Raw genomic sequence first — 19,235 nt, forward strand, 5'->3', positions numbered from 1 at the left:
TGGGCACGTAGTGCCCCGCCCCCCACATCGCCAGCGTATTCGGACAAAGGCCCCTCAGTTACTGCACCTGGTATTCCCAGGCGGAACCAACCAGGCCAGAACCTGCCCAGCTTCCGAGATCGGACGAGACCGGGCGTGTTCAGGTCGGTATGGCCGTAAGCCGAGCGGGCCCCGTCCCCCCAATAGTACACCGCCTGGCACACTGACCCTGCAGAATAGGCAGTCAGCATGGCCGTAAGCACACAAAAAAGGTTAACCAACGGAAGCAGGCAGCGCACCGGGGAAAAAACCAGGCAACAGGCTGTTAACCCTAGCCTGGAGACTGCGGACGAGACAGGCGCCAGAGGGGACAGCTGAACACAGCCGCCCCGGCGGAAGGAGCGTAAGCTGGCGGTGTTGCATGACCAAGCCTCCATTTAACAACCCCCACCCAGAGGGGTCGAGGCAGAGAAGGCTGACACGATTGGCAGACGTCATGAACGTGCAGGGGCACCCTCAACCGGTGAACCCGGGAGTTGACACTGCTCCAACACACCAGGGAATCAACCACCTCGGTGTTACCCAATGCGGTGGTTGTTCCTATAACCCCTCAAGAAAAAACTCCAAAACACACCTGCGGGTATACACCGGCTATACCGCAGTACAAGTGTTTCAGTTTCCAAAAAGGGTTAACCCAGGCCTACGGGTCGCAAACATCACTTCGGACCGGGCCTGGCGGTACGGGAAGCACAGGGTCACCAGAGGAGGTCAAAAAACCACCCCCACAGGCCCCTCTTCGCCATGCGTGAGAGAGGAGCGAAAAATAATGGAGAACCAGCCCCTAAGCACACCGTACCCGGTATTCCCCGGCGGTCTCCCAACCAAGTACTAACCAGGACCAACCTGTGTAGCGGCCGAGATCCGACGAGATCGAGCGCGTACAGAATGGCACGGCTGTAAGCCATGACGACAGTGCTGAGTAAAAACATACCCAACCAGGGTCTCCATAGCGCTTAACCCTGTGACACCCAGACCGACCTGGCATTTTTCCCCCTGAAAAAAGCCCAAGTCCCTCAGGGTACCAGAACAGCAGATCTGCATCCCCGGCGGACAACGGGTTCAACTGATCTGGACCAGCGTGACCAGAACCAGTCCCGTGCCCTAACCACGCCGACATGCCTACTCCAGGAGAAGGGCAGATATGCGTGTTGATCTTAACATGAAAAGAAGGCGCCACCCAGACGTCGGGACGAACCGCGCCTGGCGGCCCACCCCAAGGGCGTGAGACCCCACTACATATGTTCAGATCCATCCCGTCATCATCCCCCAGACATGAACGAGAATCCGTCGACAACCCACCCAGGTCATGGGATGTGGTCGCCGGAAGAGGAAAAACCCCCATCTCAGTTGCTTTATAAAAACGCTGTTTCAACCACAAGCAACTAAGGCGTGCCAGTCAATCGCCTGTTTACAGCGAGCTAGCACTATACGTGCGTCGGGACACACCCCCATCAATGAACAGGCTATTTAGACCTGTCATTGAATCCCCAAGGCGCCCAGGGGAACGACAAGAGGGGTGTGACACTCCCTAACTCCAACACTTCTGGAATAGAAAGAAGGAAGCATCAACAGTATGTATCCCAGTCTACACAGCCGGGGTAAAAAATGTTCACATTTTTACATCCCACCACCCTCCCATAGGAAAGAGACGGGGATCCCCAGAGAGACTTCCCACGCGAGCTGTACAGATTGAAAAGAATATATTGCACCTTGAGCCATGTAAAAAACTGGTTTTAGGGCCTCCGGGGAAGAGGCACCGAACCCATACACACTCAATAAACGAATTGAATCGAATATACATACAATAGAAAAGGACCCTTCTAGAGGGTCCACTCACTTTGACAATCTGAGGAGGAAGGCTCTGTACTCTGATGGAGGCTTCCTCACATGGAAGAAGGAGTCCGAACTCACAGAAGGCCTGAGTAGGCGCTTGGTGAGGAGGAGCCCTGACCACCCCCCCTGAAAACAGATCCATCACATGGACCTGAACAGCACACGGAAGTCCTACCAACAGAGACGCGCACGGTGACGTACTCTATGGCGGGGGAATTCCTGCGGTGCACACGCCCAATATACCAGGCCGTGGGACCAGGAACTCCCTCCCCCCCCCCCCCCCCCCCCCCCGTAACGTGCCGAACCGCCACGTGACGGGAACCTTGAAGGACAGGGGGTGTACCCCTGACCGACAGAACAATGGGGAGAGGAAAGGTTACCAGTTCACCCCTTTACGACCCCACACCCATGATACGACGTAACGACAAAAAGAGAATATGACACAGTCATAGTCAGCTCTATGAAGCGTTTCACAGCTCCACACAGCGCACGAGCTAACCTGCTATCTGATTTTTACTAAGGAAAAACACAGAATAGAGAGGGCTCTAAGAACCCCGGTCCAACATACACATGTGCTTCTGTGGCCAGTACAACCCAGTTGTAGGTCACATGACACACACAACCCATCATCACCTACAAAAAATGGCAAAAACACTCAACAGAGGAACGCCGTTTTTTTTCACAATGAGAGAATACATCATTCTTGATTAGTATCGACCACAGGCCTTGCTAAGCACACATGACAGCAACCAAACCAATTTCCCTTTAGGAAATAAGTTTCTCCAGCAGATTTAGCACAACCTCAGCAATCAAGCTGAGAGTTACATCGTATCCCTACCACACAAAAGACACAATTAATGCACAACATGTCTGATAGGAGGTGATAAAGTCCCCAGGGAACCGGGGGGGGAAACACAATCCTCCTATTTTACCCTCAATACGGCCAGTTAAAACAGGAAAACCTGTTAATGTGTGAACTCACTGTTCATTGTCATTACAGTCTGAGAAAGAACATTCTTTTACTCACTCGTCACCAAGCATAGCTTCATAGGTTAGTTGCCTTAGTAGTGAGTACACGGTACACATAAACACCATGATGTTTCTCACACAACAACCAGATCAATACATCACGACCTGCACGGAGAAGCTAACTGCCAGTGACAAAAACAGCTCACACACAACCCGCAACGTATCTCAAATGCATTGCAACAACACACGTTTTGGGAAAAAAACACCGTTATTCACAATACATTTAGCAAGGTAAAACCAGAAGACGTGTTATGGGGTCTGGCCAACCCCGTACCTGCCCGGAACGCAGATCAGCGAAGTGCAGTCACAAGCCACCGTAGAACACAGCCGTCCCGTGTTGTTCGATCCGGGCAGCGTCGCCGCTCCACCAGTCGCTACAGTCCTCTTTGTTGACGCAATCCCCGTCTAGGCTCAGGCAGGGTCGACGAACATCCCCTGTCAAGGATGACGTCGTGGTCAAGAGTGTAAAACATGTTAAAATCAAAGCACGTTCAACAGAATAGCATCAAGCTAACGGCTGCTCCAACCGTTCGGGTGCTATTGCTTCCGCTCGCGAGACGCCGATCTACGACGCACGCGATCAGGAGCGAGCTCCCGGCGGCGCGCGAGAAGCCAAGCTACCCCGCGCCAGGCCACCGACCGGCTAACCGTAAGCTATGAACATGTAAACAATGACATAACACTCACCCAGACAGGCCGCCGTTCTGAACCCTCCTCACTTTTTAAGAAAAAAGAGAAAACAAGACGTCAACACCGCTTCACAACGGTGATATTACCACGTCCGGCGGAATCAGCACAGTACCAACTGGCCTGTATAGCTGACTTTGAACATGAATCTGCCGCTATCGCACATTACATGCACATATCCCCTCGTGAAGGAATACTCTCATTTGGATATGAAAGATGGGGTCTTAACACGGTGACAGAGAGAATCCACTCGTCCAGAACACACAGGGATCACCAGTGTCAATGGTCGCGGCCCACTAGTTAAAACTATAATGGTCGCCAGACCAAGGCCTTCTGTCGCCTAGACGGCTAAACAAAGGACCCTAGCCTGGGGCCGGTTTCCATAAACTTTGTCTAGTAGCCCCCATAGCACTAACAGACAAGTGGAGCCCGCCAGCAAACACTACTCACCCAACCTGGAACGCACCGCTCCTCACAACAGCGGCATGTCCGACAGTTCAGCTGTGGCCTGACAGGTTTCACCCCAACAAACACAGCAAGGAACTGCAGTTGAGAAGCATGCAGCGGCGTGCTCCCAATACGAAAACCGGTGGAGGGTTTGTAGAATGATCATCATCTTCTAGACACTCCAGTACGAAGACAATATCGCCGTATTTTCTCGAAAATAGTGAGAGAGAAAATAAAGATATGATGTCAACGTATCCTTGTTTCCCAAGCTGTTCCTAATCCAATTTCTTCCATCATGGTGTCAAGTGTGGGGATCTACCGAGGCACCTCTTCCTTGTGGTGAAAGCGAGAAGGAGGAGAGCAGGTGACCACACACCTGCTTATGAAGGTAAGCTGATGAGGGGTGTGGTCAGACTAATACTGGTATTAGAGGTACATTTGTGGTTTATTCAGTACGCGTGCACGTACGCGAGATAGTGCAGAAGGCGATGCCAAGCTAAGCCACTAACGATACAGAACTCTTGTTTAGAATCACAGAACTAGGCAAGTTCATGTCGATGGAATATCTTGCCATTGAGCTCAAAACAGAATCAACCATTATCGTCACAATATACCGCCCGCCTAGACACTCACCAATATTTATACAGGAGCTCTCTGAACTGATTTCACTATGTGTTACCGGATATGATAAGGTGATCCTAAATGGAGACTTGAACATCCATTTTAATAAGAAAACAGACTCCAAAACTATAGAACAAAAAAATCTACTAGATAGCTTTGACCTAACACAGCATATAACAAATGCAACTCACAGGCCTGGGAATACATTAGACTTAGTTATAACAACAACTGGGCTAAGCATAAAAAATATCTCAATAACTGAATTACCTCTCTCCGACCATCACTGTATATATTTTGATACTCAAATAACCCTTACTAAAACAAAAAAATAAATCATAGTTCAAAAGAGGCTCCTAAACGACAAGGCTGAATCAAAGTTCATTGATCTTATCAGACTACATGAACCACACAATCATGACAGCTCTCTAAATGAAATGGTGGTTGAACTATAATACGGTCAACAAAGAAAAAAGGAAATGTCGTGCAGCGGAGCGAAAATGGAGAAAAACAAAAACCACCATATGCTGTGATATATACAAAGATGCTTTAACTGCTTATAATAAAACCATTCGCTTAGCAAGGAAAGACTATTTCTCTAAAATCATTACAGAAAATGCTGGAAACTCCAGAATCCTCTTTTCCACTATGAATGTACTACTCAACACTGCCCCTACACCTCATCAGTCATCAACGGTTAAGTGTGAAGAACTTGCACTATTCTTTAACAACAAAATAACCTTGATCAGGGCCAGCATTACTCATGATGGAAATAAAGCTGATTGCAGCAAACCGCGCAATGTAACCATGAGAAGATTCACATGCATCACATTAGATGTACTCTTCAAAACTGTCTCAGAATGTAACTCCTCCACCTCAGACATTGACCCTATACCTACAGCTTTCTTCAAACAGGTGTTTAATAGTGTTTCAAGCCCTGTGCTAGATATCATAAACACTTCCCTTAGAACTGGTATTTTCCCAGATGCCTTTAAAACAGCAGTTGTAAAGCCATTACTAAAAAAACCTAACTTGGATAGTAATGAAATGGCAAATTATCGTCCAATATCCAACCTACCATTCATTAGTAAAGTACTTGAAAAGATAGTTTCAGTTCAAATAAATTCCTTTCTTGAAGAAAACAACATCTTAGAAGAATTTCAGTCGGGATTCAGAAAATATCATAGCACTGAAACTGCCGTCACCAAAATAATCAGTGACCTCAGGCTAAACTCCATCCTTATCCTGCTAGATCTCAGTGCAGCATTTGATACAATCGATCACGATATTCTAATCGTTCGTCTTGAAAACTATGTCGGTTTCGCAGAACATGTGCTAGGCTTGTTTAAAACATACATTAGAGGGAGGAAATTCTATGTTAAACTAGGAGATCACATGTCTGATATATACGACAACAACTATGGAGTTGCACAAGGGAGTTGCTTAGGTCCTTTACTCTTCTCCCTTTACATGTCACCGCTGGGTGATATCATCAGAGAACATAATGTAGATTTCCATATCTATGTGGATGATACACAACTGTACATATCTGCTGAACCAAATGATACAGCGATTAGCTCCATTACAGACTGCTTACTGGCAATAAATAAATGGATGAGTAAGAACTTCCTGAAACTAAACGAGAACAAAACTGAAATTCTAATTATCGGCCCCAAAACTAAAAAAGAAACATTAATAAAGAACCTGGTAGGACTAACCCCTTGGATCAAATCTGATGATGACTAATGGGGATCCGTAATAAAGATAAAGATAAAAAGGTCACTAGTCTCTGGGTTATCATAGATTCAGAACTGAACTTCAATTCTCATATTAGCAAAGTGACGAAAACATCGTTCTTCCATCTCAGAAATATAGCAAAAGTACGACCATTTATTAATCAGAACGATGCTGAGAAGCTAATCCATGCATTCATATCTAGCCGGTTAGACTACTGTAATGCACTTTTCACAGGTATCCCTAAGAAAACCACAGAGATGCTTCAGCTAATCCAAAACTCTGCAGCCCGACTGCTAACTAGAACCAAAAGGAGAGAGCACATTAGTCCAGTCTTAGCTGCTTTACACTGGCTTTCTGTAACATTTAGAATTGACTTTAAGGTCCTTCTCCTTACATACAAAGCTCTAAATGGACAGGGACCTAGCTACATGGCCAACACTCTAATAAATTACACACCAGCAAGAACACTGCGATCATCAGCTGCTGGACTACTAGAGGCTCCCAGAAACAGTCAGAAGAGGATCGGTAATGCAGCCTTTATCAACTATGCCCCAAAACTGTGGAACAAACTACCCCAAAACATCAGAGAAGCTAACTCGCTAGACATCTTTAAAAGACAGCTTAAAACATATTTCTTTGCTCAGGCATTTCACTGTGGGGTAATGCAGGCAAATATTTGAAGATAGATATCTGCTACCACCTAGTGGCAAGGGGAAATATTATTATAGAAACAAATTGTACTTACCTGCACTATTCTTACCCTGCCTACTTTTATACACTGCCTATCAAATTCATGTGTCGGTTATCACACTTTTTACTTCTTACTGATGACTATTTTTAAACTGAATCATTTTAAACAATTTTTTATTATTAGTATTACTGAATCAAACTGTAAACAGAGGGCCTATTGGGATGCTAGATCCTAATGTGAAACACTGTGCTGTTGTATGTTAAATACCCTGTTGTATGTCCGTTCTATTTTATAATTTTTTGACTATTTTTTCTTACTGAATCAAACTGTAAACAAAGAGCCTATTGGGATGCTAGATCCTAATGTGAAACACTGTGATTTACCATACCTTGCTATATTCTTACCCTACCTACTTTCATACACTTCCAATTAAATTCATATGTCGGTTCTATGATGTTAGAGTGATGCTCTGTTGTGAGGAGAGGATGACTTCTGACCTAAATCTTTTCCTCTGCTAGCAAAGTTTTTAACATTCCAGTTAGGTACATCGTGAACATCACCGCCTAGCCAAGGTTGATTCTCCTAACTGGGCCATTTTCATCATCATATCTGATGTATTATGTTAGGAGCGATGGAAACTCAAAGTACTAAGAGTGATACACTGCTGTTGTTATATATTTTTCGTTATTGAACAATCTTATCACACTTTTTACTGTCCGTTCTATCTTATTATTTTTTGCCTATTTTAAACTGAATCAAACCGCACTTTTTTACTCTATCTAATCTATTCTATTTTATTATTTGTATTGCTGAAGAACTGTGATTTGCCTAACCTTGCTACCTCTCTATCTCTTTGTATTTACATTTTTCATTTTTATGCTTGCTTATGCCTGTATTTTTTACTGTTGTTGTATGTCCGTTCTATTTTATAATTTTTAGACTATTTTTTAAACTGAATAATTTTAAACTATTTTATTATTTGTATTACTGAATGAAACTGTAAACAGAGAGCCTATTAGGATGATAGATCCTAATGTGAAACACTGTGATTTACCATACCTTGCTATGCTCGCTCATGCCTGTATTTTTTACTGTTGTGAAGCACTTTGAACTGCAACCTCTGTATGAAAAGTGCTATACAAATAAAGTGTATTATTTATTATTATTATTAAATGGCATTGCTGTGCCTTCTTCACCATGTGGCTGGTGTGCTCCTCCCAGGTGAGGTCCTCAGTGATGTGAACAACAGGGAACTCTCTCCACCGCTGGTTCTCTAGCTTCTCTCCTCCTCTCCTGTAGTCTGTGACCAGCTCCTTGGTCTTATCCATGTTGAGAGAGAGGTTGTTCTCTTGGCACCACTTTGCCAGGTTGGTGATCTCCAGGGTTCGCACAAGGTCCTTGAAGTGCTTAAAGTGCTTGAGTTTTGACAAAAAAAGTCATGGCCTTAAAAACAGCCCATTTTTTAACAAGGTGCTTAAAAAGTCTTTGAAATTCAAATCAACCATTCACATTGAAAGTTTTGTTCATCCATGATAAAAATTTTCTGAATCAAGACAATGAAGTGTAACTAATAGTTGGAAATTGGTTAAATGCCCTTTTAAAATGAAAAATAGTGCTTGGAAAAGTACTTGAAAGTCTCGTTGTCAGCACAAACGTAATAACCGTGTTCTGCTAGGCTACACAGTTGTGCTTGGCTACACAGCCCTGGGTGTACAGGGAAGAGGGGGTTAAGCACTGGGGGACTCCTGCGTTGATTAAAGCCCATCCTCACCACTTGGCTTCGATTCGACAGGAAGTCCAGGATCCAGCAGCAGCACAGGCTGGGGTGTTGAGTCTGGCTGGTGTGATGTAGAACGCTGAACTGACTATTTTGGTCATACTTTTCCCAGAGACGCTTGGTTGAAGTAAAATTAAGAGAGAATCAGGCCTTTATTTGAGACAGGCTATTATTAGAGACAGGGGGCGACAGTGGCTCAGGAGGTAGTGGTAGAGCAGGCGTCTGGTAATCCGGAGGTTCCCGGTGTGATTCCCATTCCTCCCGGGCACCATGTTGAAGTGTCCTTGAGCAAGACACTTAACCCCTAATTGCTCCTGATGAGCAGGTTGGCACTTTGCATGGTTGCCTCCGGCCCTCCGCCATCGGTGTGTGAATGTGTGAGTGAATGGGTAAAATGTGAGAAAAAATTGTAAAGCGCTTTGGATAAAAGCGCTATATAAATGCAGCCATTTACCATTTACAGGCCATTATTTAGAGAATACAACCTATACAATAGCCAGTCCTAACAGTCCTAACCAGTGTTGCGTTACTGATTTAAAAGCTGGTTGCACAATGTTTTAATGACGCCACGTGCACGGATGCTACCGGGCATGCCCATAAATGTTCCCTTGCATCCGCACGGACTAAAGACAATGCCTAATGGCCTCTACGAATGGAATGTAACACATTTCATTCACAAGTTTTGTGTGAATGTATCTGAGAACGTATTTGAACACACCTGACGACCTGCGCTATTGATATGCAAAGTAGCCAGGTGGGTACTTAGCGAGTTGGCGCATCAGTTGAGTGCAGCGCATTCCTGTGTGCACGCGCGTGCAACCCCGTCCCATGAGCAACGCACCGCTGGTCCTAACAGTCCTAACCTAACCATTCTCAAGTTCTCCAACCGTTAGCCTGGAGCGGTTGGGGAGTCTGATGGCTACTGGCACAAGAGTGGTTTGTGGTGTGTGTGTAGCATCTGTTGTAATGAGGTGTTTAGGAGAAGTGGGTAGGATTCAAGCGCAGGACAATGATGGGTGAGAGAGAGACGAGCACAAGTCGAAGTTGCAGATAACCAGGCTTTTACTGAGCATAGTCAACAAGGCACACGTTACAGGGGTACAAAACAAAACCGAACTTAAAACATGGGAACAAAAACCTCAGCAGGGCTGGAAAACATGGCTACGAAGCAGGAACGGACTCACGGGGGAAATACAGAATAACAAGGCTTTCACGAAGGATAAGCAGAGTAGCACGACAGGATAACACCGGGGAGGCAGAACATAGCACGGAAGGGTACTGAAAGGATAACCAAACAATGGCGCAACACTGGTAACAGGGAGGGCGAGATCCTAAATACTAAACATGTGATTGCTAAACAGGAACAACTGGGGAACAGAGGATAAGAATACTGACACAAGAATACAAGGGAGACTAGACAAGACTAGACACTAACACAAGGACAGAATGAATACCACAAGACAAGGACACTAGACTAACAGGCAGGGCTAATAGAGACACATAATAATAGGCAGCAAGGTCTTGAGCCAGGCAGGGATTAAACATTGTAAACATAACAACACAAGGACTGAGGCCACAGTAGACAGGAGGAGTTCATTCCCTGATAAACCACAAGGTGGTGCCAGAGGGTAATGTTCGGAATTGTTCAGAGAGTTCCTGAGTCCAAAGGGCAGATTATGACAGCATCCAGCCTTTCATCTTGCCTCTTCTCAACTCCACTCTGCCTTATTTCAATGCAACATTGGCACAGAAGCTCCTAAAAGACTCTATTACAACAAGACAGCAAAAGGCTAATTTTGAGAGAACGGCATCACAGCCTGCTGTCACTGTTCTTCTGGGGGCACCATCAGAATGATATAGAAATATTAACGTGCATGTAAGCTGATCAGAATACAAATCACACTCATTAGAGTACTTCTCTCTGATTTGGTTATCTCCATAGTACACAGGAGCACTGACCTATGATGGAGTCAATGTCATGGCGACAGCGTTCCAGAACCTTCGGAAGCAGCGAATAGACATCTCTCGTCGTGGCAATGCTGGGGAATGTCTGGCTAACCCCCCCGCCCCCTGGGGACAAGGCATCGATATACAGAGAGCTCTACAGCAGGTAAATATTGTCATGCATTTGGCAGTGGGTGTTTTTCCTAGGTCACTATTCCCACTCCTGCCCGCTAGGGGACGAGCACTTATTAAGGTGACGGATCATGCCGCATGTTTCATGCTTGTGTTGGACAATAAAGTTACAGTAGCTGCAGCCAGTGTCTGCAGTAACTGCACAATCGTGTTACTCTGTCATTAGTACACTACCGTTGTTCGGTATAGCATATAGAATAAATTGGCGACGACACTGGTTGACGAGAATCCACGCTAGTGCTGGCTAACGACAGCGCTAACGTTAGGGTGACCAAATGTCCTTTTTTGCCAGGACATGTCCACTTTTCACGCCCTGTCCAGGGCGTCCGGTGGGGTTTTCTAAATTCATGAAAATGTCCGGTTTTCATAGTTTTTTCACGGGACCATTAACCTCTTAAGCTCTTAAGCCTGAGCGGTCTGGTACTGGTACAAGATTGATATCACACCATAAATCCATCAATACAGAACATATTAATTAATGTTGCGTTTCTTTTTCAAATATAGCCAAGGATAATGACCCTCAATCAATCAATCAATCAGATTTATTTATAGAGCATATTTAAACATGGCACATGTCAACCAAAGTGCTGTACAGAGGGTAGATACACATAGACAACAAACAACAATCATATCTCAGTTTTACGGGAGGACACACAAGCAAACAGGGCATGTGTCAATTATTTATTAACGGTAAGGCAAACATATTATGTTTTTCATAAACAAAACTTGACAATTCTGTGACAGACCCTGAAATAGAAATAGAATACTACTCAGTAGTCAGAAATGACAGGAACAGGTATGGAGGTGGTGTCTGCATACATACACAAAGACACCAAATTCATTATCCGTACTGACCTGAATCACGAGACTCTTGAAACTGTATGGGTTGAAATAATTTTTGAACGGGCTAAATCAGTATTAGTTGGCATAATATACAGACCGCCAGAACAGAGTGGCTTTTATGATACACTGGATGGGTGTTTAGCTGGAGTTGAGGATGTAGAAACAATTCTCATTGGAGACTGGAACACGGATATGCAACGAATAGATGCACCCGTCTTCAAGTTATTCAGTAGGTTTTGTGATCTGCATGGCTTCAGCCAACCCACCCGTGTATGTGAATCAACACAGACTACCATTGATCTCATTCTGACCTCTGACAAGTCCAAGATCTCCAGTAAAGGGGTTATAGCATGCGGGTTAAGCAATCATTATATGATATTCTGTACCCGTAAAAAGCTAAAACAAAAGGCCGGCTGTCACAAAACAGTCACATCTAGAGACCTCAAAACCTACTCTAGTGAGGCCTTTAACCTAGAACTGGAGAGCCTGGACTGGTCAGAAGAGCTCAGTGGTACACTAGTTGAAGACACATGGCTTGGTTTCAAAACCAAATTCTCAACAGTACTGAATGACATGGCCCCCTAAGAACCACCAGGGTAAAAAATCGCGCTGAGCCGTGGATGCACTCAGAAATATTGACCGCTATGAAAACCAGAGACAAAAAATGCTCTGAGTTTCGTAAAAGTCAGTCAAAGCATACCAAAAGCTCGAGCAGTGAACTCCAAGCCCACGTGACTGAACTCAAACTGCAAAGAAACAGACTAAGAAATGAAGTAAACTCCATGATCAAAACTGCAAAAAAGAATTTCATCAATGACAAAACTGAGGAAAACAAAAATAAACCCTGTGAACTTTGGAAATTACTCAATAATCAACTAGGATGCAGTAAAAAACTTAAAACCAGATTTTCAAACATAAACATAAAGACGGACAACACGCTCATCACAGACAAGCTGGATGTGGCCAATTACTTAAACATTTTCTTCACAAACATAGCCACAACACTGGTAAATAAACTACCCTCCCACTCAGGGCATTTTGGGGTAGAACACATCATAGCCTACTACAATAACCTAGGCGTCCGCAAAGACGATTTCAAACTAGAAATGGTAACAACAGCTGAGGTACTCAAAAAACTGAGCGCCCTCCAACCTAACAAGGCCACTGGCCATGACAATATCCCCTCCAAATTCCTCAAAGACTCAGCAGCCGCCATCACCCCAGTCATCACACATAATAAACCTCTCCATAAAACAGGGACACATACCCAAAGACTTCAAAATTGCGAGAATAACTCCCCTGCACAAAAAGGGCAGCAAATTAGACCCAGGCAACTACCGCCCTGTTTCTATTCGTACCTCGATCTCGGAAGTCGTGGAAAAAATTGTATACAAACAGGTGGAAAAGTACCTTGCGGGAAAAAATCTAATCTTCGAATTCCAATCTGGCTTCAGAACATCCCACTCCACTGACACATGTCTTCTCTATTTGAACGACCACATCAAACAAGAGGTGGACGCGGGCAAATACTGCAGCATAGTCATGCTGGACCTACAAAAGGCCTTCGACACTGTCAATCACTCCATTCTGATTGACAAGCTAAAAGCAATTGGTTTTGATAGTCTATCCGTGAGCTGGATGCAATCTTACCTGGAGGGGAGAGAACAGATGGTGGAGGTAAACGGTACCCTACCCCCCCCTCCCAGTGAGCTGTGGTGGTCCACAAGGAAGCATACTAGGACCGCCACTGTTCCTAATTTATGCAAATGACATGTTGTCAGCTTGTGACTGCAACTTGTTCCTGTTCGAGGACGACTCAGCCCTGCTGGTCTCTATGGTTTATCTTTTTTTATTGGAAGAATTTGTACAGATTTATATTTAAATAAAATAAAATTTAAATAATTAAACATAAATACAGATGTGACAGACAAAGCTACGCAAAAAGAAATGAAGTAAAATTAAAAGAAAACAAGAGAAAAAAAAATATATATAAATAGGAAAGACAGTAATAATAATATATAATATAAGTAATACTCTATATTTTAGTAGCGTAATTTCCAGATGGTAAAACAAATAAAATGGAAAGTAAATTTAACACCCTTAGCAGACCACCACAATGCCATCTCCCCAGCCATACGTGGGCTAGCAGTGTCAGGAAGGTAGATGGGGGAAGGAGGGGGGTCATGGGGTCCCAAGTTTGGAAGGAGTCATATGGGTTTTGAAATGAGATAGGAAGGGCTGCCATGTTTTGTGGAAGGTATCTGTGTGGCCTTGTATTGTAAATCTGATTTTCTCTATATGTATAAGAGACATAACATCCATCATCCAGTGTAAGTGTGAAGGGGGAGTGGCTGCCTTCCAGTTGAATAGGATGAGGCGTCTGGCAATGAGTGAGGCAAAGGCCATGGCATTGGATTGCCCAATAGATATTGCAGCGTTCTTCGGTGTCAGACCAAATAATGCAATAAGAGGGCATGGGTCAACATTCATAAAAAATATGTCTGAATAAGATTTAAAAATGGAAGTCCAGAAAGGGGCCAGTACTGGACAATTCCAAAACATATGAATAAGTGAGCCCGGGGCTTGGTGGCACCGGTCACATGTGGGATCCATGCCAGGGTTTATCTTCGCAAGTCTAGTCTTTGACCAATATAGACGGTGGAGGAGCTTGAACTGTATCAGTGAATGGCGGGCACATATTGAGTGTATTCGGGCAAGAGCATTTTCCCATTCTTTGTCTGTAAATTGATGATTTAGATCAGACTCCCAGTTTTGTCTTATAGCCAATACTGAGGAGGGTAAGGATAGGGATATGATGTTATATAGTTTAGATATTGAGCCTTTGATTGCAACCTTCACCTCCAAGATGTGGTCGATCACAGTTTTTGGAGGTATATGGGGGAACTGAGCAAATTTGCTCTTAACAAAATCACGTATCTGTAGATATCTGAAAAAATTTGTTTTTGGTAAGTTAAACTTTAGGGACAATTGTGTGAAAGACATAAATGAACTGTTTTGGTACAAATCATAAATGCTCAGAATGCCATTCTTAAACCAGTTGCTGAAGGCTTCATCCACCATAGAGGGAGAGAAAAGGAAGTTTTTGTGGACAGGTGACGATGGTGACATGGCGTGGAGACCAAAGTGTTTTCTGAACTGGGACCAGATCCAGAGGGAGTGTTGTACTAAGAGGTTGTTGGTGTACTGGGCGGTTGTGACTGGGAGCGAAGAGCAAACTAAGGATTGCAAAGATGTTCTATAACAAGATGCCCTTTCCATGTCCACCCATGCCGGAACCCACTGACAGAGTCCGTAATGGGAATGACTGTGAGGTTTGCCTGTTCCCTGGACCTTTAATTCCCTGTCTCCTCACCTCACCAGCCCCCACCCTTGCGATGTTTTACTCTCCTCTGCTCTTCAACAGCCCCCACCCTTGGACTACCTTTCACAGCTGTGATAAGTTATGATTAGCGCCCCAGAGGGCTTTAAATACCTGGACCTCCCCTCCAGTCCTGGTCGGGTCGTTCTGTATGCTGGTTCTTTGTTCTGGACTCTTTATCCTTTTCTGTGTTCAGTGTTCATGGAGTCCTGGACGTTACCATCACCTGCCGCGTCTCCGGTGTGAGACGAGGTGCCAGCCATCACCACCTGTCGCCGTTTGCCTGGAGTGGGACACCGTCTACGCTCTCTAATCCTCTACGGGAGGTTTTCCAGTGTCCCACTCCAGACGTCAAGCCGGCGCGCTCCTACTCCAGACGCTCAAGCCGGCGCGCATCGCTTCCTATCCCACGGGAGGATGCGTCTCTTCAAGCCGGCGCGTTCCTACTCCAGACGCTCAAGCCGGCGCGCATCGCTTCCTATCCCACGGGAGGATGCGTCTCTTCAAGCCGGCGCGCTCTTACTCCAGACGCTCAAGCCGGCGCGCATCGCTTCCTATCCCACGGGAGGATGCGTCTCTTCAAGCCGGCGCGCTCCTACTCCAGACGCTCAAGCCGGCGCGCATCGCTTCCTATCCCACGGGAGGATGCGTCTCTTCAAGCCGGCGCGCTCCTACTCCAGACGTTCAAGCCGGCGCGCATCGCTTCCTATCCCACGGGAGGATGCGTCTCTTCAAGCCGGTGCGCTCCTACTCCAGACGCTCAAGCCGGCGCGCATCGCTTCCTATCCCACGGGAGGATGCGTCTCTTCAAGCCGGCGCGCTCCTACTCCAGACGCTCAAGCTGGCGCGCATCGCTTCCTATCCCACGGGAGGATGCATCTCTTCAAGCCGGCGCGCTCCTACTCCAGACGCTCAAGCCGGCGCGCATCGCTTCCTATCCCACGGGAGGATGCGTCTCTTCAAGCCGGCGCGCTCCTACTCCAGACGCTCAAGCCGGCGCGCATCGCTTCCTATCCCACGGGAGGATGCGTCTCTTCACTTCCGAGGAGGATCTCCTTGCCAGGCCTCCGCCGTCTGAACCCTGCCATCCCTGTAAGCAGCTCTGGCCCTCGCCCTGTCCAAGGCCTTAACCTTGTTTCTCTGTCCCTGTCTCCAGCCCGCCTCCCCGGGCCTCTGTCCCTGTTTCCCCCTCTCCAGTGCCCCTGTTCCTGCCCTGACCTTTTTGCCCTGGCCCTGTCCTTTAGCCTTTGCCCCTTAGCCTGCTCGCCTCTTAAAGGCACAGTGCCACATTTTTCCCTATTTCTTTGTTTCCAGTATTTTTGTGTTCTCCCTTAAAGGGACAGTGCCGCTTTTTGTTTGTATTGAATAAATGCCCTGTTTTGGCTTACTCTCATACCTGTCTTGTGTTGTGCGATTGGGGTCGGTTACAAACCATAACAATGACTCCAATAGAGAATGCTGTGAATATTTGCAGCCCAATAGTAGGCCAAGAAATTGGGTAGTGCAAAGCCTCCCTGCGATTTAGGCTTCTGGAGGGCCATTTTATTTATTCGGACTGGGCGTTTATTCCAGATAAAATCTGATATTGCCCTGTCGAGGGCTTTGAAAAATGACTTTGGAATGAAGGTTGGAATATTTTGAAATAAATACAGAAATTTCGGTAATGTGTTCATTTTCACAGTATTCACTCTGCCAACAAGTGATAAAGGAAGTGACGACCATCTGATAAAATCCTGCTTAGTGCGCTCCAGTAGAGGGGTGAAGTTGGACGCTATGAGATTAGAATGTTTATGTGTTATCATTATGCCAAGGTAACGGAAGCAGCTTGGGGAAAGCTTGAAGGGGAACATAGAGGGGGGGAGATTTCTAGCTAAAGAGTTTATGGGGAAAAGTTCACTCTTGTTTAGATTTTATTTATAACCAGAAAAGACACCAAACTCGTGTAGTATGTGAAGGACACGTGGAAGTGTGGCCACTGGATCCGAGATATACAGCAGGACATCGTCCGCATATAGCGAGATTATTTGTTCCTGTCCATCTCTAATGATGCCTTGGACATGGCGGTCCATGCGAAAGGTAATAGCTAGTGGCTCGATCGCTAACGCAAATAGTAGCGGAGAGAGAGGGCAACCCTGTCTTGTACCGCGATGTACAGATGTGGGACTGGAAAACGAGGCGTCTACCGCCAGTAGCAAGCTAGATGACGCTAGATGACGTCTTTTTACGCTGCTCTGCCTGGTTCAACCAGTAGGGGGAGTCGAGTTACACGGTGGAGAGAGGGAGCTATTCTACAATCTGTGTGTGTGTGTGCATGCGACACTAGTCTTGGACATATTATTTTGCAATGTAATGCTTTTCTGTAGATTATTTGACTGTCATTGGTACAGTAATGGTGTGGTATTTTCGATTAACGTGCGTTTTTTATGGATAATCATCTAGATACTCAGATACAGTGCAGTATTATTCTTTACGAGACAACCCAACGTGCTGGCACCGAAGACCCGCCCTACTCTGCCTCTGATTCGCAGAATGTGGCTCTAGTTAGGCTCTGGTTGGGGGAAATGTAACTGGCCCGTCGATTATTGTGATCAGGCTGTCCTGTGGATTTCAGCTGTTGCTGTACTGAATTTACTGGTAAATTAAATTAGGTTTAACGTTAGTTTGTTTACTACAGTTATGTAGTCAACTAAGGTAACGTTACAGTAGCAACTGCTCAAATAAAGCTGTATCCACATTGCTGTCAAGTTAACGTTATGGTCTCTCGAAAATTGAATGCGACCTCAAGGCTTTTCAACACTGGCCGCGTAATATTAGTTAACGTTCATTTAGCAGGATGTAATGTGTAACGTTTAATCAACGTGAAATGGCCCTGAATACATCATATAATGTGTTTCCCAGCTGCTTATATTGTAAGTGTATGCCCAAAAATATATATCACTGAATTGAAAATGGGGGACCCTGATGTAAACAAGACTAAAGTCTTTCTCTGGTCTGTGCATCCCCTTAACAATTGTGTGTATTGAGCTGTACTGTATTGTACTCATTCTGCAATCTGTTAATGACATTTACATATCTGTAGATACTATATCTATATCTGTACATCCCTTACCTACTCTTACTAGTTACGCTGCTGGCCAGTATGACTTACTACCATATAGTGTCTTTATACCTGTATCACTGTACATGTTAATACTATATCTCTTACCTACTCTTACTAGTTACACTGCTGGTCAGTATGACTTACTACCATAGTGTCTTTATACCTGTATCACTGTACATATTAATACTATATCTCTTACCTAATCTTACTAGTTACACTGCTGGTCAGTATGACTTACTAGTTACTACCATAGTGTCTTTATACCTGTATCACTGTACATATTAATACTATAACTATATCTGTACATATCTCTTACCTACTCTTACTAGTTACACTGCTGGCCAGTATGACTTACTACCATAGTGTCTTTATACCTGTATCACTGTACATATTAATACTATATCTATATCTGTACATATCTCTTACCTACTCTTACTAGTTACACTGCTGGTCAGTATGACTTACTACCATAGTGTCTTTATACCTGTATCACTGTACATATTAATACTATATCTATATCTGTACATATCTCTTACTAGGGACACTGTACATTGGAATACTGACATACATTTGCCATGGAAACTGTACATTGGAGGAGGTTGGGTAGGTGGGGTGGGGTTGGGTGGGGCTGTACATTGGAATACTGACAAAGCCATGCTTGGTCTTTATTGTACAACTGGGTTAGGACATTTGTAGGGGCCAGTTTTGAATTGCAGTCTCCCGTAGGTGTTCTTTGAGAGTGTTTTTGAAGGTGGGTAGTGATTTACATTCCTTTACAGCTTTGGGTAGGGCGTTCCACATTGTTGTGGCATAATTGCGAAGCGTGTTTAGTCCCTTGTTTGAGCCGAATCTGGGTTTTACATGATTTGTGGAGCTCCCTCTGGTGTTGTGATCGTGGTATTCACTGACCTTTGGGAAG

General features: G+C 45.0%; 1 protein-coding gene across 1 annotated transcript in view; it reads left to right on the forward strand.

The window, feature by feature from the left end:
• Positions 1-19,235, forward strand: part of LOC311233494 (glutamate receptor 1-like) — a gene marked incomplete at both ends in the record, with an annotated part of 411,656 nt that overhangs the window by 232,944 nt on the left and 159,477 nt on the right. The window contains one exon of the mRNA XM_084320461.1: positions 10,801-10,968. Coding sequence (XP_084176587.1) covers positions 10,801-10,968 — 168 coding nt within the window. The remainder of the gene's footprint in view (positions 1-10,800; positions 10,969-19,235) is intronic.

The sequence above is a fragment of the Notolepis coatsorum genome, assembly GCF_963971535.1.
Source record: "Notolepis coatsorum genome assembly, chromosome: 8".
NCBI classification, from domain to species: Eukaryota; Metazoa; Chordata; class Actinopteri; order Aulopiformes; family Paralepididae; genus Notolepis; species Notolepis coatsorum.